At 40.4% G+C, this 23319-nt stretch overlaps 1 protein-coding gene across 3 annotated transcripts in view; it reads right to left on the bottom strand.

The window, feature by feature from the left end:
• Positions 1 to 316: 316 nt before the first annotated feature.
• DHRS12 (dehydrogenase/reductase 12) overlaps positions 317 to 23319 on the bottom strand; it is a 345812-nt gene continuing 322809 nt past the window's right edge. For all 3 annotated transcript variants that reach the window (XM_044071677.1, XM_044071676.1, XM_044071678.1), the window contains 2 exons: positions 21642 to 21779; positions 317 to 529 (listed from right to left, as the gene is read on the bottom strand). In XM_044071677.1, the coding sequence (XP_043927612.1) occupies positions 408 to 529; positions 21642 to 21779 (260 nt within the window). In that variant the 3' untranslated portion in view covers positions 317 to 407. The remainder of the gene's footprint in view (positions 530 to 21641; positions 21780 to 23319) is intronic.

Below are 23319 nucleotides of genomic sequence, written 5' to 3'. Positions count from 1 at the left end.
TGCTTATAAGTTCAAAGCTCTCTGCAATATATATGACCTCTTGTTTCTTAATGTATTGCTTTTTCCTGTCTTGGTCCCTATTAGAACAACACCCTGTCCCAACTGGACCCATCTGGTTACAAAACTAATAAACACTGCATTCCATTGGTCAGACTGATGTGTTGTTTCTAAAAACAGCTAAGGTAAAAAAATGCTAAACAATATCTGCAAGATGTTTACTTCAGTTACACATACTAAGGGAAGTGTAAGGGAAGTACTTATTCAACAGAGGGATCCATAAACACTGAAGTACAGTTTTGCATTAAATACAACGTTATCAGTTTACACATTTTATTAATAAGCAGTGACAATCTCATTCGCAATAGGCACAGGCAGACCAGTACAATGTATACAAATGAGAAGTGACATTATAAAGAACCATTTTTGAATTTTTCTGTGAGTTGTTGTAAAGATTTCAACAGTTTCTCCTCCTCTTCTTGGGATGACCTTGTCTGGGCCAAGGGTAGGTGGGTGGATACAGGCTTCCTGTCTGCAATAGTGAAATAAAAATCAGGTAAACAATTGTGTGTGTAGACAATATAAAACAATACTTGCAAATCTGTAACTCCTAATACAATTCATCACAACAAAATAATGCTTATAAACTGTTGATGACAATGCAGTGGGATGTGGGTGGGTGGACATCAGGGTAATGAGTATTAAAAATATTGAAGGCTGCCTTTGAAATTATGGTGTCCAGTATTATGACAATGGTTTAACGTTACTGAAGTGAAATACTAAACTGGCAACTGATAATCATACAGAAAGAAATGCATACAATAGCATTAATATATTAGTTCAGAATTTATTAACACCACCAAAATTAGGAAATAAATATTATCATCCCAAATCCCCAAATGATCCTGAATTTTACATTCCCTGTCTCCAACACCACTCAAATGTGATAGTTTACAGTTTTTAGTGTTGAACTATGTATTATAAAGTGAACTGAAGCTGCTAAAATGCATACATATATATATATATATATATATATATATATATATATATGCACACATATATACATTTTATATATATATACACACACACACACACACATACATACATTGGGTCTACTTTTCACAAAGTCGTCTTTCATATGGCCGAGACCATATGATCGACTTTCGGAAAGCCGACCATGTAAAATAGCACAAAAACCACAATGAACACTTACCTTAAAACTGTTAGCAGGGGGGCATGCTACCCTGCACCCCCCGTGGGGGCACACACTCCCCATAACTTAAATATACCAACTCCGAGATCGCACTACAGTGCGAAAGAGGGAAATTTTCCCATTCCGCACTGTACGGAGATCGCGGTTCCCCGTGTTCGTCTTTTCAAAAGTCGATCATATGGTCTCAGCCATATGAATTTCGACTTTGGGAAAAGTCGATCATGTGAAGGGGACCTCATACATTATATCTATCTATCTATATATATATATATATATATATATATATATATATATATATATATATATATATATATATATATATATATATATGTATATAAATGTATGTATGCAGCATATTGCCCTTTTTAATACAAAAGCATGGCATTGCTCATTTAATAAAAAGTCTGTATGGACTTAAAAGATGGCGGCACACTGATCAACATCTTAGCTTCAGCTCTCCAAGTGTGAAAAAAGAAACTGAGAAACTGTAGCTAGAGATATTGTCACCTTGAGCAAAATTTAGTTACTGGCAGGTAAGTACACTGCTTGGAGGCCTGTAAAGGAACTAAGAGAGCCAGAAAGAAAATCAACTAAAAAGGTGAAGAGAAAACACTGACTGGGAAGAATTCTGCAGCTGTCCAGCAAAAAGCAGTTTAAGCTCCATCTTTGGTGAAAGACATAGCTTCCAGAAATCTAGAAGGAAAAGTGAAATGTGCTCAGAAAATTTTAAAATAAATAAAACAAGAAGGAGTATAGCAACTGAAATAACAAAAGGCTGGAAAAAATGGAAGAAGCTTTAAACAAATACTCTGATGAGCTGATAAAACTGCAAAAATCAGAGGTCAGAACTGATAAAATGCCGGCTGCGAATGCTCAAGAAGAGATGTTTCAAAAAATGGTAGAATTAGAGGACAGAGCACACAGTGAAAATCTTAGACCAGAAAAACTAGAAGGAACAAACTGTATTAATTTTATGAAGGCACAAATAAGCAACAGCAGGAACCATTAATTGAAAGGGCACATCATCTTATGCTCCAAATATGTCCGTGAGAAAGCAGCCAAGACCTTTATTAGTAAAGATGCAAACCTACCAGCAGAAAGAGTTGATCCTAACAAAACTGTGGTAAAAGAGCAACGTATTAAACTTTGGAGACAGTAGAGTGTTTGTGGAAATGATTATTCACAGTACACCAGGTAGAAGAGAAACAAATTTATTCCTGTAATCAGGGGGATGTCGAGATTTAGGTGTGACATCCAAGCTGCTGTATCCAGCTGTCATCAGAATATTTTTTTCTTGAAGGATCAAAGTGATTTTTTGATGTAGAACAGGCTAAGGAAGAAAAGCAAAGGTTTGTCTAACAAAAAATGAGCCATTAAGTAGAAGGAGACTCTGCTTCTCATTCATAAAATAATAAATTACAAATAGAAACCTTGCCAATGAAACCTTTTCCACTCTTCCAAAGGAAAAGCACAGGTGTCAACCAGAAAAATCAGTACCACCATGGAAATGAACCCGACTCAGGAGCTGAGAGATGAAAAGAACAGGAACAAAACCAGCAACATGGATATTAGTGGACAAATGTGAGACTACAAAGCATTGATCACATTTGTGAAATGCAGCTGTGTAAGAATAAGTAAAATGAGAAGACTTTTTTGACTTTGCTAAACCTGTGAGGAACTGAAAGGCTTTTGCTTCACTTCATGTCATTAATGTTTGGAAAGACTTTGATGGGAGGGGAGGAGAAAGGAAAAAGGTAACAGTTAAGTCAAACAATTTATTTTCGCAACAGTATTTGTATGAAAATGTTCACAATATAAATTGCATATTTTATAGTAAAGTAGTTTCAGTTGTTCTTAATGAAGATGTACTATACGACCAGCTTTGAGGTTCATCCCAGGAGCAAACTGAAAAATCCAGTAGATCTGGCCTGCTTTAATAAAAGCAAGAGAAACATGCACTTATGTGCTTCATTCATGTTAGATGATGATACTGAAGATTGCAGCACATTGGTGCAGTGGATACCACTGTTGCCTCACAGCAAGAGGTTCTCCAGTTTGATTCTTAGCTGGGATGCCTTCTCTGTGGAATCTGCATGTCCTCCCTCTGTTTGTGTGGGTTTCCTCCAGGTGCTCCTTTTCCTCCCACATTCCAAAGACATGCAGTAGGTGGATTGGACACTCTCAATTGGCCACAGGTGTGATTGTGCATGCAAGTGTGTGATATGGCAGGACTAGCCACCAGGTGGTGTGAACCTTTGCTCTAGATGATTGTTACTGTCGAAGTGACACCCCAACCCATGTCCAAAAAAATGGGAAAACAGATTATGGATGGATGGATGAATGGATTGATGGACAGAAGGACTGTATGCGTTAATACTATTAAAATAAACAGATCCCTTTTTTCTTCATCTTCTCTTTCTTTCTTCTTTTTTGGTATTAAAAAATGTAGGTATTACAATGCAAAAACAGAAGAAAAGCTAGACAAAAGCATGTTTACATTAATTGGCAATAATCTTGGGTTGTTGAGGTGGGAGATGGAATGCAAATGTACACAGATCATAATATATGCAGAGCTGATATGTTTTCACTTTTGCATAGGTGAATGTCTGGATTAAGACCCTTGTCTTAGTCTAATAACACATTTTAAGTGGAAGCAAGTAAATATGAGAACATTGAATATAATGAAAAGTTTTCCTTTAGCAACAGCTGTTTCAGCTTTCCTTTCAGGCTGCATGCAACAGAGGAATATATTTTTCTTTTTTTCTCTTACTTTTCCATTGAGACAAGCTGATAATAGGGCAATAAAAGACAGAGCAAGGGTTTCTTCAAGGCTAAAAGTTAATGATTTTAGAAAGAATGCAAGTAGTTTTCACATTTGGGGAGGGGTAATAAAGATAAAAAGGAAAATACACCAATTAGTGTAAGTAGAAGCACAGGCAATAACATGCACCTTAGCATGGTTAACCTCAATTTCAGGTTAACTAGGGTCTGTATCAGCAGCTATTTGGCACAAATGTTCCTGTTAGGAGGGTTATCATTCATTATTTGAAGATTTACACAGTTATGTGTGTTTGTATTAATACATTCTGGGGTATGTTTTTGTTTGAGGGTTTCTATTAAAACAAAAAGTCTTGTACAATGCAACGTAGGTTCCAATGCTGATAAGAAAAAAACTGTATAAAAGATTAACATGCCAATCATTATTGGGGGCATGCATCACAAAAGCTGGAATTAAACATTTCAAAAAGCTGCCATACAAAATAGGTGGGAATAATGACTTCTTACCACAATGGCAACACTTTTCATATTATCTTGTAATGTGAATGGTCTCACGGGTATAGACAAAAAGGAAAAAAAAGCAATTATATTAAGAAATGCAGAGTGCAAATAGCAATGCTACATGACAAACATTTAGAAAGGACTGAGCATGCACATTTGATAAAGAAATGATTTAATAATGTATACTCTGCAGAATATCAGGGACAATGGAAAAGAGGAGCATTTATATTAATTGCTAGAAGAACAGCAGAGTGATAGAACAGGGAAAAAAGATAACAGCAGATTTGTAGAAGTAAGGGGCTTCTGGTAAGGGATGAGGGTTACACTGGCATGTATTTATATTCTACCTGAAACTGCTATTTTGCATGCTAAAACATTTGGGAGAAAAAAAGTCAGCTTTTAGCAGGGAATATTACTTGTAGATGGGGACTGGTATTTGATTTGCAACAATGAGGATGTATCTGGGAGGCCTAGAAGGGAAAACAAAAGGGCATAGCTTTTTGAAGAAATTTCTAAAAATCTTTCTAAAGATGTGAATTCAGTAGCAGGAACTAGAAGAGAATTTACATATTTCCCCAAAGTATAATAACTGGGCTAGTCTGGTTAGAAATGATATCTCATGGGAACATGTCCATTTAATTCAGAACTTTGATACAAATCCAATAACTATTTTAGATCACAAGCCAACAATTACCAAGATAAAAATGTAGGACAATGAAGTAATGATGAGACACTGGCACTTCCCCATATACCTGTTAAAAAGAGACAAATTTTCAGGAGTGGGTAGTGGAAATTATCAGGGAAGATACAAAGTACTGCAGAAGTTATAGCTAGTGAATGGGATAAAATGAAAGTGCAGTGTAAAGACAGGAGAGAAATAAAAGAAAATGAGGTCTGATCAAGACGTATTAAGAATTATTTAGAGGGACTGACAAAGGTTAAAGGATTACACAATAAAGGGAATCTCACAGAACAAGAGAATGTACAACTGCAGAGTGCTAAAGAGAAAACAAAGTAGTACCTAGATAATATGACTGAGTTTAGACAGATTATTATTATGCAACTGTTTTTTTTGGTAATATCTCAAGAGCCAAAAACTTTTGGAACAATGACTTGGGCAACAGAAAGTAGAATGGGTGTTACCAAATGTAGGGACAACAGGAAAAATAACCAGAGATCCTGTACAGGTATTAGAGATATTTTGGAAATTTTATGAAAATTTGTATAAAGTAGAGAAGTGGAGAAATCAAGAAAAAGCAGAAATAGAAACATTTATGGAATTCTTAAATATGCCAAGGTTAGACATAGATGAGGCTCAACAACTAACAGTTAAGACAGGAAGAGATAAAAATGGTGTTGTATAATTCATCTACAAGAAAGTCTCCAGGAATAGATGGTATTCTGATGGAAGTTTAGAAGTTAAGAGGGAAGAAAGTGGTAACGATACCAATGGTTTTATTTAACAGTATTTTGAAAGGAAAACATCCTAAAAAAACTGTGGTGGCTGATACCAAAGGTGGTAAACACCCATTTGATCAGCTTTATATAGGCCCATTTCAATTTTAAACCATAATTATAAACTGTTTGTGTCTCTAAAATTGTTAAAGGAATGGCAAAGGTAATGCCAAAATTGACAGATACTGTATGGACCAATGGGGTTTTGTGGAGGAGGTATGTTTTTGTTTGAGGGTTGAATATTAATAGAACAATGATCATCCAGGGGGAAGCAGAATGTAAGAAAATGCTGCTGTTATTGGTGGGTCTTGATACAGAGAAGAATTCGAAGCGTGAACTAGGATTTTTATGAGTAGGGCAATGGAAGCACCTGCATTTCCAGATACAATAATAAGGTTAATTGTAAGGCTATAAGAGGGATCTGAGGCAAAATTCAGAGTGGGAGGATTCCTCTCTAAGTTATGTCTAAAGAGAGGACTCAGGCAGGGGTGTCCTCTTTCCCCTTTATTTGTGTTATATTTAGAATCAAAGAAAATAAGAGACTCAGAAATTCAAGAATATAATTGGTATGGTATTCAAGAAAAGCTGGCTTTATATGCAGATATTATTTTGAACCTGATGAAATCAGAAAAGGACATCTCAGTGTTGTGGAATATTCTGAGACAGTTCTGTTTTTTTCCGGGGGGGGGGTTATATAATTAATAAAGATAAACAAAGACTATGGCTATAAACTATGTACCCACAAATGAATTGGTTCAGCAATACCCATATTTATGGGGACATGATAAAATGAAGTATTTAGGAGTATGGCTTAAAAGGATTTGGTTATAACAGATAAGGATATGTGGGAAGAGACTAAAAAGATAATACAAAAACTGAGAAACTGGAAGCTCTTGCCAATGGATATGGATAGCAATATTCAAGCAGTTAAAATGTTTTTAGTCCATTTCGTTTTTATACACAGGTCAGGTATATTTTTATCAACCAGAGGTGAAATTGTGGACAGTAATTAATAAAGAGTTGAATTATTTTATTTGGGGGGAGGGCAAGAGTTAAGTGGGATAACTTCATCCTCTCAACAGAACAAGGAGGTTTAGGATTACCTGATCTGAAGAGATATTTTAGAGCTACACAGTTAAGGCTCTTGTACATAACACAAGCAGAAAGCTACAATTCAAAGTGGAAAGAGATGACATCGAAAAAGGGGGGTAAATTCAAGATATAAGGAAAGAATGGGATTTTGGACGCCAATCCTGAAGGAGTATAGCAGTAGTCATACAGAATATTATTAAATAAAAAGCGGAGCGAAGCAAGAAGCAAGTACTTCCACATATAATAATCCAAGAGTCTTTATTATAAAATGTGACACAGATAAGCGCTTTCACAAATAGCTTCATCAGATCTCTCATGATACCAAAGAAAACATTCTTCTTATATACACAAATCAATTCAAGTAGACAATTAAGCTTAATTTAGAAGCTCTCATTTAAAGGTATATATCTCAAAATAAATCTATCTAAGCTCTAAATCCAATATACTAATGCAAATAATAATATACAATCAAATAAAAATATGAATCTATACAAAAATATATAAAAAATGTAATAAATAGATTTATAAAAAACATGTATATAAATAAATATAAGAATAGGTGGATTTAATATAGAGGGTTTCATAATACCAATCGGTATATAACCACTTAACATTTCTACGTTGTCTAAGTTTAGGTTTTATTGAGGCCCTTTCATTCAGGCCTCGTCCTCTATCTGACTTCAGTAAGATAATCCACTCTGTTTCCTTACTCTCTGTATACGTTACAATATCACCTCCTCTAATATTAGGGGTTATGACCTGTAATACTCTAAACAGAAATGTATGTTCTTTATTATACAATGTTATATGCTTAGCTAATACGTTATGATTAGAGCCCTTTCTGATGTGATAAAGGTGCTCTCTCATTCTATCTCTAAATGGGCGACTATTGGTCTCATGGGTGGATTCGTATGATCTTTATGTATCTTGGGTTGCCCTTGAATAACTGGAATGATAGGTGTTATGATGTTCAAATAGTCATATAATTCTTTCTCTATCAACTTACTTCTATAAATAGTCTCAGGTCGTGGATGGGTAACGGAACATCTATCTATATTTGTTAAGAAACATCTCAGGGAAGTTCTCAATAAGAATAATATAGTATTAAGAGATACTAAGCAATTTTTAATTGAGTTCTATGAATGTATCAAACATAAAGATCTCACAAGCGATTGTCTCTTTGTTACATTTGATATACAATCATTATTTACAGTGATTCCAAATAGTCTTGGACTTACATTTATTTCACAATATTTACATGATCATAGTGACTATACTACAGTTCATATAGATCTAATTGTTCATTTCTTAGAGTTAATCTTAGAGAATAATATCTTTATGTTTAAGGACATGGTATATAGACAGAAAGATGGCGTAGCTATGGGCACCTCCTGTGCCAATAATTACGCCAACATGTTCTTAGCACATATTAGTATTGGGTATTGGGAACAAATAATTAGCGAAGGAAAGATAATAGAATAGGAAGAGGCCAAGAAGACAATTGGATTGCAAGCTAATGATTGCCTTCCCTATCAGGTATTGATATTAGAGTATAGACAAAGGAAAAAGGGAATCCTAAATGAAAGAACTGCACTAACTGAGTTTCTAATTAAATCTGCAACAGAAACTGCTGTTAAAAAAAGGACAACTGTAGGGTATATAAAATATTGCACAATAACTATAGGAATCAATCAGAACAGGTCAGAACAGATTGGAAAGAGATTAGATATGCAATTCACAAAGAAGCAGTGGTAAGACATATGTATGTCTTTCAATTATGCATAAAAGTTGAGAATATTTAGGATTTTTGCCTGGAAGTATTTGCATAAATACTTTTATACCCCAAGCACACTCCAAAGAACTTTTCCCAGGCAGATGGCAATTGCTGGAGGTGTCATAGGAAAGAAAGAGGTAACTGGGAACATATGTTTTGGGAGTGCAATAAGTTGGCAGACTTTAAAACTTCCATACAGAGTTGGGAATACTGGATGAGCAAATAAGTGTAATTAAGGAAATTATTATTATTATTTTTTTTTTAGCTCGGATACAGGATCTGAATTACCTAGACATAGTAAGGCTTAGTTAAGTTTAATTCTGGTAGCTGCCAAAAAAAGCAATTACTAGAACATGAAAACCAAAATATTAACCAACTATACTTGAATACGTGAATATTGTAACAGACATAAAAGAACAGAAGGTGGGATCTTTAGAAAAAGGGAGGAGTAAATTACATAATAAAAATGGAAACTGTGGGAAGAATACATGCAGAAAAATGTTTTGGGCGAGTGAGGTTTAAAAGACTGCAGAAACTGAATAATGTATGTTATGTTGCCTAGATTATAAGATATGTGATGTATAATGCTTGTAAATGTGATCTTGTTAATATGGTTTGATTACTTTTACATTGTGTGAGTTTTCCAATGTCACAAGTGATAAATTCATTAAAGGTGTTTAAAAAAAAGAAAGAGTCTGTACATAAAGCAGTGTGAGTACTGAGCTGTGGACACTTTTGTGTGAGATTCTGGAATGTTAATATTGTGTATGCTTAATAAAGTTACCAGTTAACCAAAACCTGCGCTGAATCCTCGCATTTCTGAGATGATTCTCTCTAAAGCAGCCTGCATTTCATAGCACCACCTGACATGGTGTCAGAACCAGGGAACTTTTAATGGAAAATAGCCCAAAACACCTTCACATGGTAGCCCCGTTTCTGTAATAGCTTGCCACAGTTTGTTATGATCTGTACAGTCAAAAGGATTTACAGCAGTCTGCAAAGCAGAACCAGATATTATTATTGCTTTCTGTAATATCCAGTGGATGTTGGCAGTTTGATCTCTGGTGCCTCTGTCGCTTTTAAGACCAGAGTGAACATCTGTCAGTTCTTGCTCCACATACATCTGAAGTCTAGCTTGCAGGATCTTGAGCATTTCATTACTAGCATGCAAAACAAGTGTGATTATTCAATAATGTGTTCACTCTTTAGCACTGCATTTTTCTGGAACTGGAATATAAACTGACCTTTTATAATCCAATGGTCATGGTTGTGTTTTCTAAACATCCTGGAAATTTTCAAGCAATGCTCTAACAGCATTATTTTGCAGGATGAAAACAATTCATCTTGAATCCCATCATTTCATTCAGCATTATTAGCAAGTTTTTCTAAGACCCGTGTAACTTTACTCTCAGTGATGTCTGGCTGTACATCAGAGAACAAACCATAGCATGTATGAATGCTTTAATGTCTTTCTTATGTTCTACAGTTTATTCTTGCCATCTACTTTAATACCTTCTACTAGGTCCCTTCCGTATTTGTCTTTTATCATGACAATTTCCTTATATCTTCTTAATGTTCTCCAAACTGCCACACTCAATTTTCATCACATTTTCCACATCTTTAAATCCTTTCATTCTCATTCTTCCCTTGTCCGTTTTAAAGCCCCCACAGACAAATATTTTGTCTTCTTACACTTTCTTTCTGGAGTATTTTCTCCCCCCAGGACAATATCATGAACTTCTGTCCACAGTTGTTCAGGTACTCCATGTGGCTTAATTCCTTAAATCTGTTCTTCATCTACACTACACATTCATTTTAAATGACTGAACTTGCATTTTGTTTGCCTAGACTTTATAGAATTAAGAATTATATTGGCACGTCTCAATCTCCTTGATTGGTACACAGCATAAAAACTGTCACAACTAGCAATACTGTTTAGCTTGTTGAGTCAGTGCATGAGCCACAAAGAAATTAAAATCTGCAAAACCAAGTCTGCGATTAAGTCAGTTACCCATCCTGGGGTCGTGGGACACCCATGAATATAGTCATATTATCAGCTGGTTATACTGAAGGGCGGCCATGGTGGTGCAGTGGTTAGCGCTGGCACCTCACAGCAAGAGGTTCTTCGGTTCGATCCTCGGCTGGGGTGCCTTCTGTGCGGAGTCTGCATGTCCTCCCTGTGGTCGCGTGGGTTTCCTCCGGGTGCTCCGGTTTCCTCACACATCCCAAAGACATGCTGTAGGTGGATTTGGACACACTAAATTGGCCCTAGGTGTGAGTGTGTGTGTGCCTTCTGTAGAAGGTTGGGCGCTGAGCTGGCAACTCGACACTGTAAAACTCCACTGCCAATCATGAGTGGACGGTGATCCGCTGTGGCGACCCCTAACCGGGAAAAGCCGAAAGAAGAAGATCAGTTAGTTATACTGAATAAAATAAAAATGTGTTATAAGTCTTAGCACTGAGGATGTTAACAGCACACATTTGCAAGTTTGAAATAAAGTTCATGATAACGTCTCTGTATGCATGATTATATGTGTATTTTATCAGTGTCACAGTGGCTCTTAGCAGAATATCATTTCTATTCCTTTCTTATTTTATTTGACCAAGTAGCTGTTAATGCCCAAATGCCGACCCCTAATAAAACACTCACTTACTGTTACTTATTTATTGGTTTTACCCTGCGTTTGGTTAAGTTGCTTTGTGACAGTGTTTAGAAATTGGCACATAAACAGATATGAGTTTGAACCTTTCAGCCAAGATACATGATGAGGAAATGAAACATATTTATTTAATTGATTATTTTAAAGCATCCTCAATTTAAAAAGCATGTTTTCATTCACAAAGTACCCTATAATAAATATAAAAAATGAGAAGCCATAAAGAATAGTAGTCAGTGTAGAAGTGTGGATTTATTTTTTAGTAATAAAATTTAGTTAATGTCAAAACTACCAGCAAGTCAAAAGGCAGAATAAACATGAAATTTGCAACTTGATACTGCAGTACATAATAATGTTATCCTAAAATACTGTTACACAGAAAAAGAAAACCTTTCAGAATTCTAAGAGTGGTATTAAGCGTCATTTGTTTCATTTATGTACTTTTAATTATCATCTCTTCATTCCATTCAGTTTTTCATAATCAAGACCTACTGTGCTGCAGATTCTGGACATAGTCTGGTGACCTAAACTAATACTTAAAATGTTGTAGCAGCCCTGCCCTGGGGAGGCACATAAGGTACAGTCTGTTAAAACTGGAGAAGCACACAGTGAGGATCAGCATCTGCCTGCCACAGAGGTGCAAAATACTGGCGCACATAAAATCTCCACTCTCTGACCTGGCAGCATACTGAAGTGCTGAATCCGGGACATCCTGAAGTTAGAAAAGCTGAGATAGTACAAATCACAGCCTTTCTGGGTTATGTGGGATGAGGGTGGGAAAACCTTTTATATCGTGAAAAGGTGCATCATGACAAGCTGAAGCATGCTAAAAGTGACAATCAATAAGACATATTTCATAAAATGAGAAGTTATGTACCTACCATAACATTCCATGTTAGTTGTCTTCTTCTCGCCTTCTTTCTTGCTGGATGGGTTCGGAGCTGACCTTCGGCTCCAACTCGGCCTATACTAAAGCTCGAGAGCTATTTATACTGGCTCGAGGCTACCCTATATCCCACAATGCTAGGCGCTAACTACCCAGATCTCGTTTGATAGCTGAAAACCATAGCAGTTTTGCTCTCCAACAAAAGGAGGAGAGGAAACCTCACTCGAAAGTCACCTAGACCTATAGCTACCAGAAGGGATAGCCTAGGGGTCAAACTGATGCAAGAAGAAGATCCCAAAGGATCCTTAGGTCTGTCCAGGCTAGGGGGATGGGGGGTGGGATGCAAGAAAGAAGGCAAGAAGAAGACAATTAACATGGAACGTTACGGTAGGTACATAACTTCTCAATGTTAAGTTGTCAATCTCGCCTTCATTCTTGCTGGATGGGACCACATCCCTAGCACCTTCACTCTGGGTGGCTCATCGGAACAGACTCTTGAGAACGGTGGAAACAAAATTAGCCCGGCTTCTGGAGGCCATGTCTAATTTGTAATGAGAGATAAAGGTATGAGGAGAGGCCCAAGTGGCTGCCGCACAAATGGAATCTATTGGTAATCTAGCCTGAAAAGCTATTGAGGTAGCTAATGCTCTGGTTGAGTGAGCCCTGGACCTTGACGGTAGCTTTTGGCGTCTGAGCTGATAGATGAAAGTGATCACAGATGCCAGCCATCTAGAAAGGGTTACTTTGGAAACTGGAAGGCCTTTCTTGCCTGCTGCATAAGAAAGGAAGAGCTGCTCAGATTTCCTAGCTTGCTTGGTTCTATCCAAATAGTAACGGAGATGACGATGAATGTCCAGAAAATGCAGTTTTTGTTCTGCTCTGTTGGAGTAGTTAGGGAAGAAAACTGGAAGATCGATAGTCTGGTTTAGGTCCGCTTCAGAAGAAACCTTGGGTAAAAAGGACGGATTAGTCCTGAGGGACACTCTGTCTTTATGGAAAACTAGATAAGGTGGACAAATGCAAAGGGCCTGAAGTTCTGATACTCTTCTCGCAGATGTTATGGCGACCAGAAAGAGAGTTTTCCAAGATAACAAGGGAGCAGGAAGCCGCAGGTTCAAAGGGGGGAAGAATCAAGGAGGTTAGAACAAAATTTAAGTCCCACTGCGGTGGGGGCTCCCTGATTGGGGGCTTAAGCAAAAAGATACCTTTGAGAAAGGTTTTACAAAGCTTATGGGACATGATACTGGAGTCTGAAAAGCCTGCATGAAAGTTCGAAATAGCCGCTAACTGTACTCTGATGGTGGAGGAAGAAGACCCTGAGTGAAACAATTTGGCTAGGAAGTCTAGGACTGATTGGCTAGGGGCAGTAAAAGGATCTATATTTCTAGCTCCTGCCCAGAAGGAAAAATGCTTCCACTTGCTGGCGTAAATCGTCCTGGTGGATTACTTTAGGGAAGCTATAAGTATGTCATGCACAGAATGGGAAATAAGGGGAAGCCTGGCTAGGGTTGGAACTGGAGCAACCAAGCTGTGAGGTTGAGAGATTGGAGGGAGTGGTGCAGCTGTCCCGACTGATGGGTCAAGAGATCTGGCACTGGGTCCAGATGCCAGGGCTGCCCCAAGAGGTAACGATGCAGGAACGGAAACCATATCTGACAAGGCCAGTACGGAGCAATGAGGATCATGGTGGCTCTCACGGCGGTAGCTTTCTGAATCAATTGAGTGATTAATGGAAAGGGGGGAAAGGCATACAGAAGTCCCCGGGGCCAATCGTGGACTACAGCGTCTCTGGGGGGTGGCCGGGAAGAGAGTGAAGAAGTCGTGGCACTTGCTGTTTTGAGGTGTTGCAAAAAGGTCTCAGCAAGGTCGACCCCATCTCTGAAAAATTTCTTCCACTACTGTTTGTTTGAGAGACCACTCGTGTGGCATGAGAATGGCTCTGCTCAACCTGTGCGCTATGATGTTGGACTTCCCGGGGATGTGCGTTGCTATCAGAAACCGCTGAGAGGAGATTGCCCACTGCCAAAGTCTGAGAGCCTCTCGACACAAGGGATAGGACTTGGTTCCGCCCTGCTTGTTGATGTACCACACTACGGACATATTGTCCGTCTGAACTGCAATAGTCCCGATGGGAAGAGAGTCCTGAAGGGCTTGCAACGGTAAAAGTACTGCTCTCATCTCCTAGACATTTATGTGCAGGTGGCACTCGAAAGGTTGCCATGTGCCCTGGACCATCCTGCCCTGAAAATGCCCCCCCACCCACCCGATCAGGGAGGCATCCTTTGTCACCGTGGCGACCGGGGGAGAAGGAACAAATGGTCTGCCCTGAAGGACTTGAGGGGAGACCATCCACCAAGAAAAGTGTTTCTTGCAAGACAGGGTTATTAAAATGTTGTGTGACATTGGAAGTTGTTGAAAGGACCACTGGGAAAAAAGCATCCATTGAAGGATCCGCATATGAAAGCGAGCTAGGGGAAGTAGAGTAATGGCTGCCGCCATGAAACCTAATACCTTCAGGACAAACCTGGCTTGGATTTTGTTGTTCTGAAGAAGGATGTGAACATGCCTGCGAATATCCAGAACTCTTTGTTCGGTTAGTTTTGCGGAAAGCCGGACTGTGTCCAAGGTGGCGCCTATGAAGGTAATAGACTGACAAGGCAACAAGGCAGACTTTTCGAAATTTATGGAGATACCTAGCCCTTTGCAAGTATGAATGGTGTAATCTCTGGAGAAGAGAAGTTGATGCCTGGTGGTGGCAGTGAGGAGCCAGTCATCTAGATATGGAAACACCTGGAATCCTTGATGCCTCAGATGAGCCGTAACCGCTGCCATGCATTTGGTGAACACTCAGGGGGCTGTAGTGAGACCAAAGGGCAGGGCTCTGAACTGATAATGACTGGTTCCCAGCCGGAAGCGGAGAAACCGCCTGGAGCGCCTGTGCATCTTGATGTGGTAGTGCACATCCTGAAGGTCTACTGAGCACATCCAATCATCCTGACCCAGAAAGGGTAGAATGGACTGTAGCATGACCATCCGGAACTTCGTTCTTCTTACAGACCTGTTTAGTCTGCTGAGATCCAATATGGGTCTCCAGTCCCCTGTCTTTTTTGGTACCAAAAAGAACTTGGAGTAGATTCCGGATCCTTGTTGGTCTGCTGGGACTGGCTGGATGGCTCTTTTTGTTAGCAGTTTTGATATTTCTAGTACTGCTTGTTCCCTTAGACTGGGTGGAACGTCTGGAAGGGGTCCTTTTGGCTGAGTTGGGGTGTGGATAAAGGGAATTTTGTAAGGCTCGGATATGATCGACTGTACCCATTTGTCTTGGGTGAGTGAAAGCCAGGCTTCTGGGTACAGTGATAACCTTCCCCTGACTGCCTCCGAAGGCAGACAGTCAGGCAGCTTCTCAGGGATGCTGGAATGGTTTGTCAGAAAGAGACTCTCTGCTACCCTGATTTTGCGGACCTCCTCTGCCCCTAGGGCGGTGTCTGTTATTGTCCCCCCCCTGCCTCTAGAGGGGAACTGACCTCTTGCATCAGGCGTGACCTCTTGTGGTTTATGGAACCACATCTTCCCACCCTTCTGACCCTTAGGGTATGGTCTAGACGGGGTGGAAAAACGGACTCCCACGGCAGAGAGAGTCTTGCCTTCTTGCTCACATCGGGTCAAAGTATCCTTCACCTGAGGTCCAAACAAAGCTGAACCGTCAAAGGGGGAGTTAGTGAAGGATGCCTTAAAGGGGTCTGCAAAGTAACAAAGCCGCATCCAGGCGTAACGCCTGTGCCTGCAGCCCTACTCGCCCCATCGGCCACATAGGAAATAAGCCGCATGGTGGAGTTGACAATGGAATTCAGGGTTGCCAGCTGGGAATTTATTTTGTCTTGAGACCCCACAGCTGTTGGATCCTGTAAGACCTCACCCACTTCTTTGAGCATGTCTCTTTGAAGGCGGGTGAAGTGGCACAGATAATTCAGCGAACGCATGACAAAGGTCGCTGAAGAAAACATCCGCTTGCCATACCTATCCATAGTCCTAGACTCCTTGTTAGGAGGATGGACAGGCACTGAAGGATCAGCCAGTTCCTTCTTAGTGGCTGCAGCCACCACCATGGCATCAAATGGGACATCCTTGGCTAAAAACTGTTTGTCCGAAGGGGCTGTTATAAATTTGGAAGGCCTCCATGGGGTAGGTTCCATCGTATCACGGGCCTTCCACGCCTTCCATGCCACCACTTCCATGAGGGGGTCAAAGGGCGGAGACACCCAGCAGGTGGAAGGGCGAGAGCCCAAAAGCCTCTAGGTAAACAGACTCGGCCTCGGAAGGATTAAGGGTAGACCAGTTCCCCCTCTGCTTCAGGATTTCAAGGATGTCTGAAAAGGAGACATCCTCAGAGGGGGACCGTGGGGACCTTTCCGACTCATCCAAGTCGGTATCCGATGTAATGGACTCAGGGGAGTCCACATGCTTCCTCTTACATTTCCTCTTCCGAGGGGGTTCTCCTGACGGATCAGGGGAAACCTCGGAAGAGGAGGATATTCCCAATGGGGAAACCTGAGGTGTTGGATCTCTACGGTTAGGAATGAGAGGGTGGGTAGAGACCGCAGCAGGCACTACACAGGGAGGAGCTGAGGGAGCCGACCGTGGAGCAGGCACAGGGGCCAGCACACTCCTCATGACTTCGAAGGCACCCCTATCAGGCAGGGTAGAAGGTCCCCGCTCCGAAGAGATAAGGACGCCTCCCGGCACCGAGAGGGACGGCTCCGAAGCCGATGTCGGGGCCAAACACCAGCGCCGAAGCTCCGAGAGGGAGAACGGGGTCGGACAAGGGTCCGATGCCACTCGCCCCCTCTGAGCCGACGAGGAAGTCCATGTGCCCGGATTCCTCCAAGGATGGGACCATGGAGGAGACCGGAGCTGACGACGGAGCCGAAAGGTGAGGTATCGGCTCCGACGTGTCGACGGCCACGGCTCCCACAAGCTCCGGCTCCGAACTTAGAGGAAGATTCGGAGGAGGAATCGATGATGAAGTGGGGATAGCCACTGTCTGTTGAGAAGGGCTATGAAGCATTTGGGCTAGTGCCTGAGACTTAAGAAGTCTACTAACCACCCTCTCAAGGTCGTGGTCCGACAGCCTGGAAGACCTGGAGGAATGGGTTCGATGACTCTGCTCCGAGAGTAAGGGAGACCTCAGAGCCGAGTGAACAGACTCCAAGGATGGAGATCTGGACCTTTTACGGCTAGCAGATGGCGCTGACACCACTATCGGCGCCGACTGAGTCCTTGAATCATCGGCTCCGGTTCGAGCCGATGTAGAAGTCTGAATTTGAGGAACGTCGACTCCAGCCGGAGCCGATGATGAAGACTGTGTCTTGGAAACATAGGCTCCAGCCGGAGCCGATGTGACATCAGTTTGAGTACCACCTGTCGAAGGCTCTGAGCTTGGAGCCGACGGCTTAGATGGCTTCAAAGGCTTCCCTGACAAAGACTTGGTCGGGGAACCTTCAGGCTTTAACAAGCCCTTCAAAATTAACTTGTTTCTGCGTTCCTGCAGGACTCTTGGGCTGAACGCATGACAGACCGAACAAGAGTCCTGCAGGTGCAGAGGGCCCAGGCAATAAACACAAGAAGTGTGACCGCCTGTCAGCGACATTTTCTGACAGCATGAGTCACACTTCTTGAAGCCTGAGACCCTGGTGTCTTTTGACATCCTAAGTACAAAAATTACACACACACACACACACACACACACACACACACACACACACACACACACACACACACAGACACCCTTTTAAACAGTAAAGTCAGCCACACCAAAATTAAACTGACAAGTTAAGCAGAATAGGCCCAAGGGCCTGACCTTATAACTAAAGGGATTAAAAAGGGACCGGAAGGGGGATTAGCTATGAAGGGAAGCTAATGGGATGGTCACTAACTAAAACTAAGAAAAAAAACCTGAATAAAAGATAGAAAATTTTTGAATTATAACTTCTAACCTGAAGAGCCGGTAATAAATGCACCTCGCAGCTGTAAGCGGCAAATGAGATCTGGGTAGTTAGCGCCTAGCATTGTGGGATATAGGGTAGCCTCGAACCGGTATAAATAGCTCTCGAGGTTTAGTATAGGCCGAGTCGGAGCCGAAGGTCAGCTCTGAACCCATCCAGCAAGAATGAAGGCGAGATTGACAACTTAACATCAATGCTTTACAATCACCCAACTCTGTATAGCAGATGTTACCTGGTTTGTGCAGCAAACAGCCATCACATGCTTAAAATAAATACAATGGCAATAAATGTAAAAAGGATCAAGCACAAAAACATGTGAATGCAAATATGTAACTACTGTACCAAAGGCAATGTAAAAAAGGAGAATGTCTCTAACCATAACTTCCTGTTCCTTCTTACACCATGAGCCTCAATTAGAAGTGTACATAGATTCAAATAAATATATCTGCAAGCTCAATAATACCCCCCCCCTCCGCACACACATATACACAACATTACTACAAATCAAGAAGAGTGGCTGAGTGCTTAACATATCTGCTTCACGAGTCCAAGGTTCAATCCTTATTTCTGGTCCTAGTTTGTGTGCAGCTTGCATGTTCCTCCTTTACCTGCATGGGTTTTCTCTGGTTCCCTTCCACTTACTAAATCATGCAGGTTGATTGATTACTATAAATTGCCCACATACATTTATTGCATTTACTACAACCCTTGTGAACAGGATCATGGCTGAAAAGGGTCCATGACAACCTTTTAAAAGACCTATCTATATCAAACAAAGCTCCTCATTAGCACTCTTCAAGAAAAATCTTGATGACTGGATGGGAAATAGGAAATTCACCCCGGGGATCACCTCTGTGGCTCTGCTCGACATTGGCACAGGAAAATAATTTTCTTGGCTGGCAAAAGCCAGGGTACCTTTTTGGCTGGGCTTGTATAGGCCTCAGGGCCGATAGCCTAGTACCTACCTAATAACTTAAAATATGCACTACATCTATTTTTATTAAACAAGAGCACACTTATAAAGTGTACAAAATTAAACAGTATGGGAATTATGCAGTTGTTTTCTGTAAAACGTGCATTATAGCCTTGGAAGTGAAATGATTTCAGACATACAGTAGTATAGCCTGCTTTTTTTTAAAAGACTGCCATGAATGGATCAGCAATGCTGTGCAGGAAGGGTAACTTTTAAATTCTGTGAGCAACAGGAAACAAGTTTCTTTGGACTCTTTAGCAAAGGGGAGGGGTTATCTGGATGGACTATGATGATTAAATGTTTTCCAGTGTTGGTCCATTTCAGAGCATCCTCTCCTGGACACCTGATAAGTGCTCAGACCCTTACCAAATAAAAACTGCACTTACAGAGGTAGCAGTTTTAGTCTTGCTTTAAAGTTTGCAGAGTTGCCTACAACCCTGGGAAAGAAGATCCATCATAAAAAGCACTCGTGAGACTGTGCAGCTGTTTGAAAGTACAAAGAATTTAGTAAAATCTACTTTAGATAGGACTGGATAAGCTGGTAGATAGGTTCTTCTACATGCCATTCGTCTGTTAACCCATGCATTTCTGTATTTCATTGTACAAATATACAGCTGTTTGTATAACTAATTTTACAAAGAACATTTATTTCAGATAAATACCTTATTAATTTAATTTCAAGAGACTGTAATTGGAGATTTTATTACTATAAGCATATGTGTGTAAACCTGGTGACAACTGAACTGCTGGTATCTTATCTTTTGAAGCATGACTGGTTAGAGCTGTTACTACAATAAAAATACTTATCAGTTGGCTACATATTACTGATAAACAGTAATTGTGTTCTTGATGCGCTAGGTTGATGTGATAGCAGTATAAATGTAAATATTATGGAATTCCTGTTTTTTTTTTCTGGGCATAGAAGAATTTACCTCCTGTTTGTTTTTCTCTGTTTTATCCCTGCACATGCAGGTGCTCCGGTTTCCTCCCACATCCCAAAGACATGCTGTAGGTGGATTGGACACTCTAAACTGGCCCTAGGTATGAGTGTGTGTGTGTGTGTGTGTGTGTGTGTGTGTGTGTGTGTGTGTGTGTGTGTGTGTGTGTGCCTTCTGTGGAAGGTTGGGTGCCGGGCTGGCAACTCGACACCATAAAAACTCTACTGCCAATCATGAGTGGACAGGTGATCCGCTGTGGCGACCCCTAACCGGGAAAAGCCGAAAGAAGAAGAAGATCCCTGCACATGCAAACTATCAGCCTTATTTTGCCACACTGTCTCATTTGCTTCCTATAGGTGAAAGCTGGTCATGTGTAGCCACCAAACCAGCAGCCATCAGTGTTAATGCTTGATACAAGCACACTACCCCTTGTCACAGCCTGAAATGTGCATATTTCTAGTGACACATGCACAACTATGTACATACATGAAATCTGGCTAAACATGGAACACACTGCAAGGTGAGACTGCATATCTCAGCCATACAGTTGCCTGGTATTTACCTTACCTAGATGCCAGCAGTGCAGTAGGTCAAACTACATCCTTACCTGCAGGGTGAATGAACCAGCATTAGCTGCTTTCTCCCACCCCCTCCCTGGTAAACGTCTTCATTGCCTAGGTAGCTAAACAATCCTAAGCTGTGCCATGGCAATTTATAATTTATCTTTTACTTTTATGCTGTTGTAAAAACAACAAACCTAACAATGACAGAAAGAACATACATGTACTGAATTAGCTACACAACATTTCATAGAGAACTTCCCTAAATCTTTTCCCTGTAATGCAGAGCAGATAAGTAAATGTTTCAGTCTAGGGCTGAACACACACCGATGGTTTGTAGCTGGTGACAAGTCTTTTCTCAGCAGTAAGAACAGAAAAAATATAACGAAAAAACTAATTTAAATACATTTTATGTCAAAACCATGTGCTGTGATAGAGAAAAGCATTTTATTGGTCAGTTTGAACATGTAGTCCACAACCTGGCAGGCAAGTGGATTATACATGGGATCAAGACAGTAATGTCAGCTGCACAAAAGTTCAAGGGAGTGAAGCTACTACTGTATTAATAATTCAATTAATACAGGCAATACAACTTTATGTGCTACTGTTAAGGTACCTGAGAACCTTGCTACTCTTGTGTTACATAGTATTCATATTTCTAATTATATGTAAATCTTGAAAAGTGAATGCATTTGGATTATTTAGCAATACTGACGTAGGGATACAATTTCTGCAGAAAACCTAGTTTTAACACATCAACAAAATGCATTTGCAAATGAAATTTTAAATTAAAACATTATTACTAAAATCCTTACCTTGAAAGAAAAGACCACTAGGATGATGACTTGCTGCAGGAGAAACTGCCAGCCACACCACAGTGTCTGCTCCCTGAGCCTCCGTCCGCAGCCTGTTCTTCATCTTCTCATAAAAGTCAGGCATAGATGATCTCACAGCTGTTAATGTTTGCAAAACATGGAAGTTACAAACACATTCAGTACTTCAGTATTCTCTTTCACAAGCACGATTTTTAACATTATTGTTTACCTCCCTGGAAACCTCATTTGTTTAGAGCTGTCCCATAACTTTGTAACAGGCAGTATTCACGGATTTGTGAGCTAAGAGGTGAAACCCAAGTGATAAGGTTTTGCTCTTTCATACTAGAAGGATTTCTAATGCATGTTAGCAGCCATTCCAATAAAACTAAACAAGAATGTCACTCATCCCCAGCTGATGTGTCAGAGCTGACCTTTTGACATATAGCTGCTTAAAATAACACTCGGTAATAGCTGTGCTACAGTCATATATGTGTTTGTTTTTGAAAGATGAAACAAAGTGCTAATTGTACTGTAAGATATAAATTATGATTTCTTGAAAGAAACAAGCTAATTTGCTTTCAAATGATTCAACAAATTGTGTTACAAATGATTTGTTCTGGAAGTAAGTAGCTAACATCTCTTCCCTGGGTCCACATGAGTGTGGCAACAGGATGAAAGAAGGAGAGACCATTCTAAACTTCTTTCAGGCAAATGGCTTGATGGTGACCAACACATGGTTCAGAAAGACAGACACAAGATCACATACAAGAGTGGACACCATGCAGTTAGGTAGCCTTCCTCCTAGTAAGGAAAGGACACTGAGATAAAAATAAGTGATTGCAAAGTCATTTCCAGTGAAACAGGCCCACAGCATAAATCACTGGCTACCACAATTTGCTGCAAGCAGTGGTCAGAGAAGGCTCTAAGGTCAACAGAGACTAGGCTGAAGACCTGGAACTTGACTGGAGAGAAAACGCAGGAGTTCAAGGAATAAACCAGAGATCTAGTAGCTCAGGAAGAATAGGAAATAGGTGGAGTTGAAGAATGGCAGCACTTCAAAACAGCATATATGAGGACTATAAAACAGATATGTGGCCAAGCTAGGTATAGAAATAAAGTACATAAGGAAAGCGGGTGGTGGAATGCAGAAAATCAGAAAAAAAGGAGTGCAGGAAAAAGTGGAAGACAGAAATGATGGACCAAGCTAAGGAGGAATACTGGATGGCTAACAAACAGGCTAAGAGAGCAGTTGAAATAGAGAAGAACAAGGCATCAGAGACACTCTACCATCTTCTGGAAAGTAAATCAGTAATGGCACAAAGAAATTCTATAAGGTGGCAATGCAAAGACAGAAAGGTAAAGATAGTCATCAGACACCCTTCATAAGGGATGCCAGAAACAACCTGCTCACCATTCCACAGGACATCAATTGAGTACTTCCAGCAGCTTCTGAATGAAGAACATCTCACAAAAGCTATACTGCCCCAGACACAGCCTATAATGACAGAAGATGAAGAGCCCACACTAGAAGAAGGAAGAACAGCAATAGGTGAAATAAATTTCGGGAAAGCAGGAGGCTCAGATGAGGTCATGGCAGACATTTTCAAGATGTTGGGTGAGTTGGGGGATACATGGCTCCTGAGTGTATTCATAGCAGTATGGAGAAAAAGGCATATCC

Source organism: Protopterus annectens, chromosome 5.part0 (genome assembly GCF_019279795.1).
Source record: "Protopterus annectens isolate FY-2018-M chromosome 5.part0, PAN1.0, whole genome shotgun sequence".
NCBI lineage: Eukaryota > Metazoa > Chordata > Ceratodontiformes > Protopteridae > Protopterus > Protopterus annectens.
Note: the sequence above shows the minus strand (reverse complement) of the source record. Positions and strands in the feature narration are given on the sequence as shown.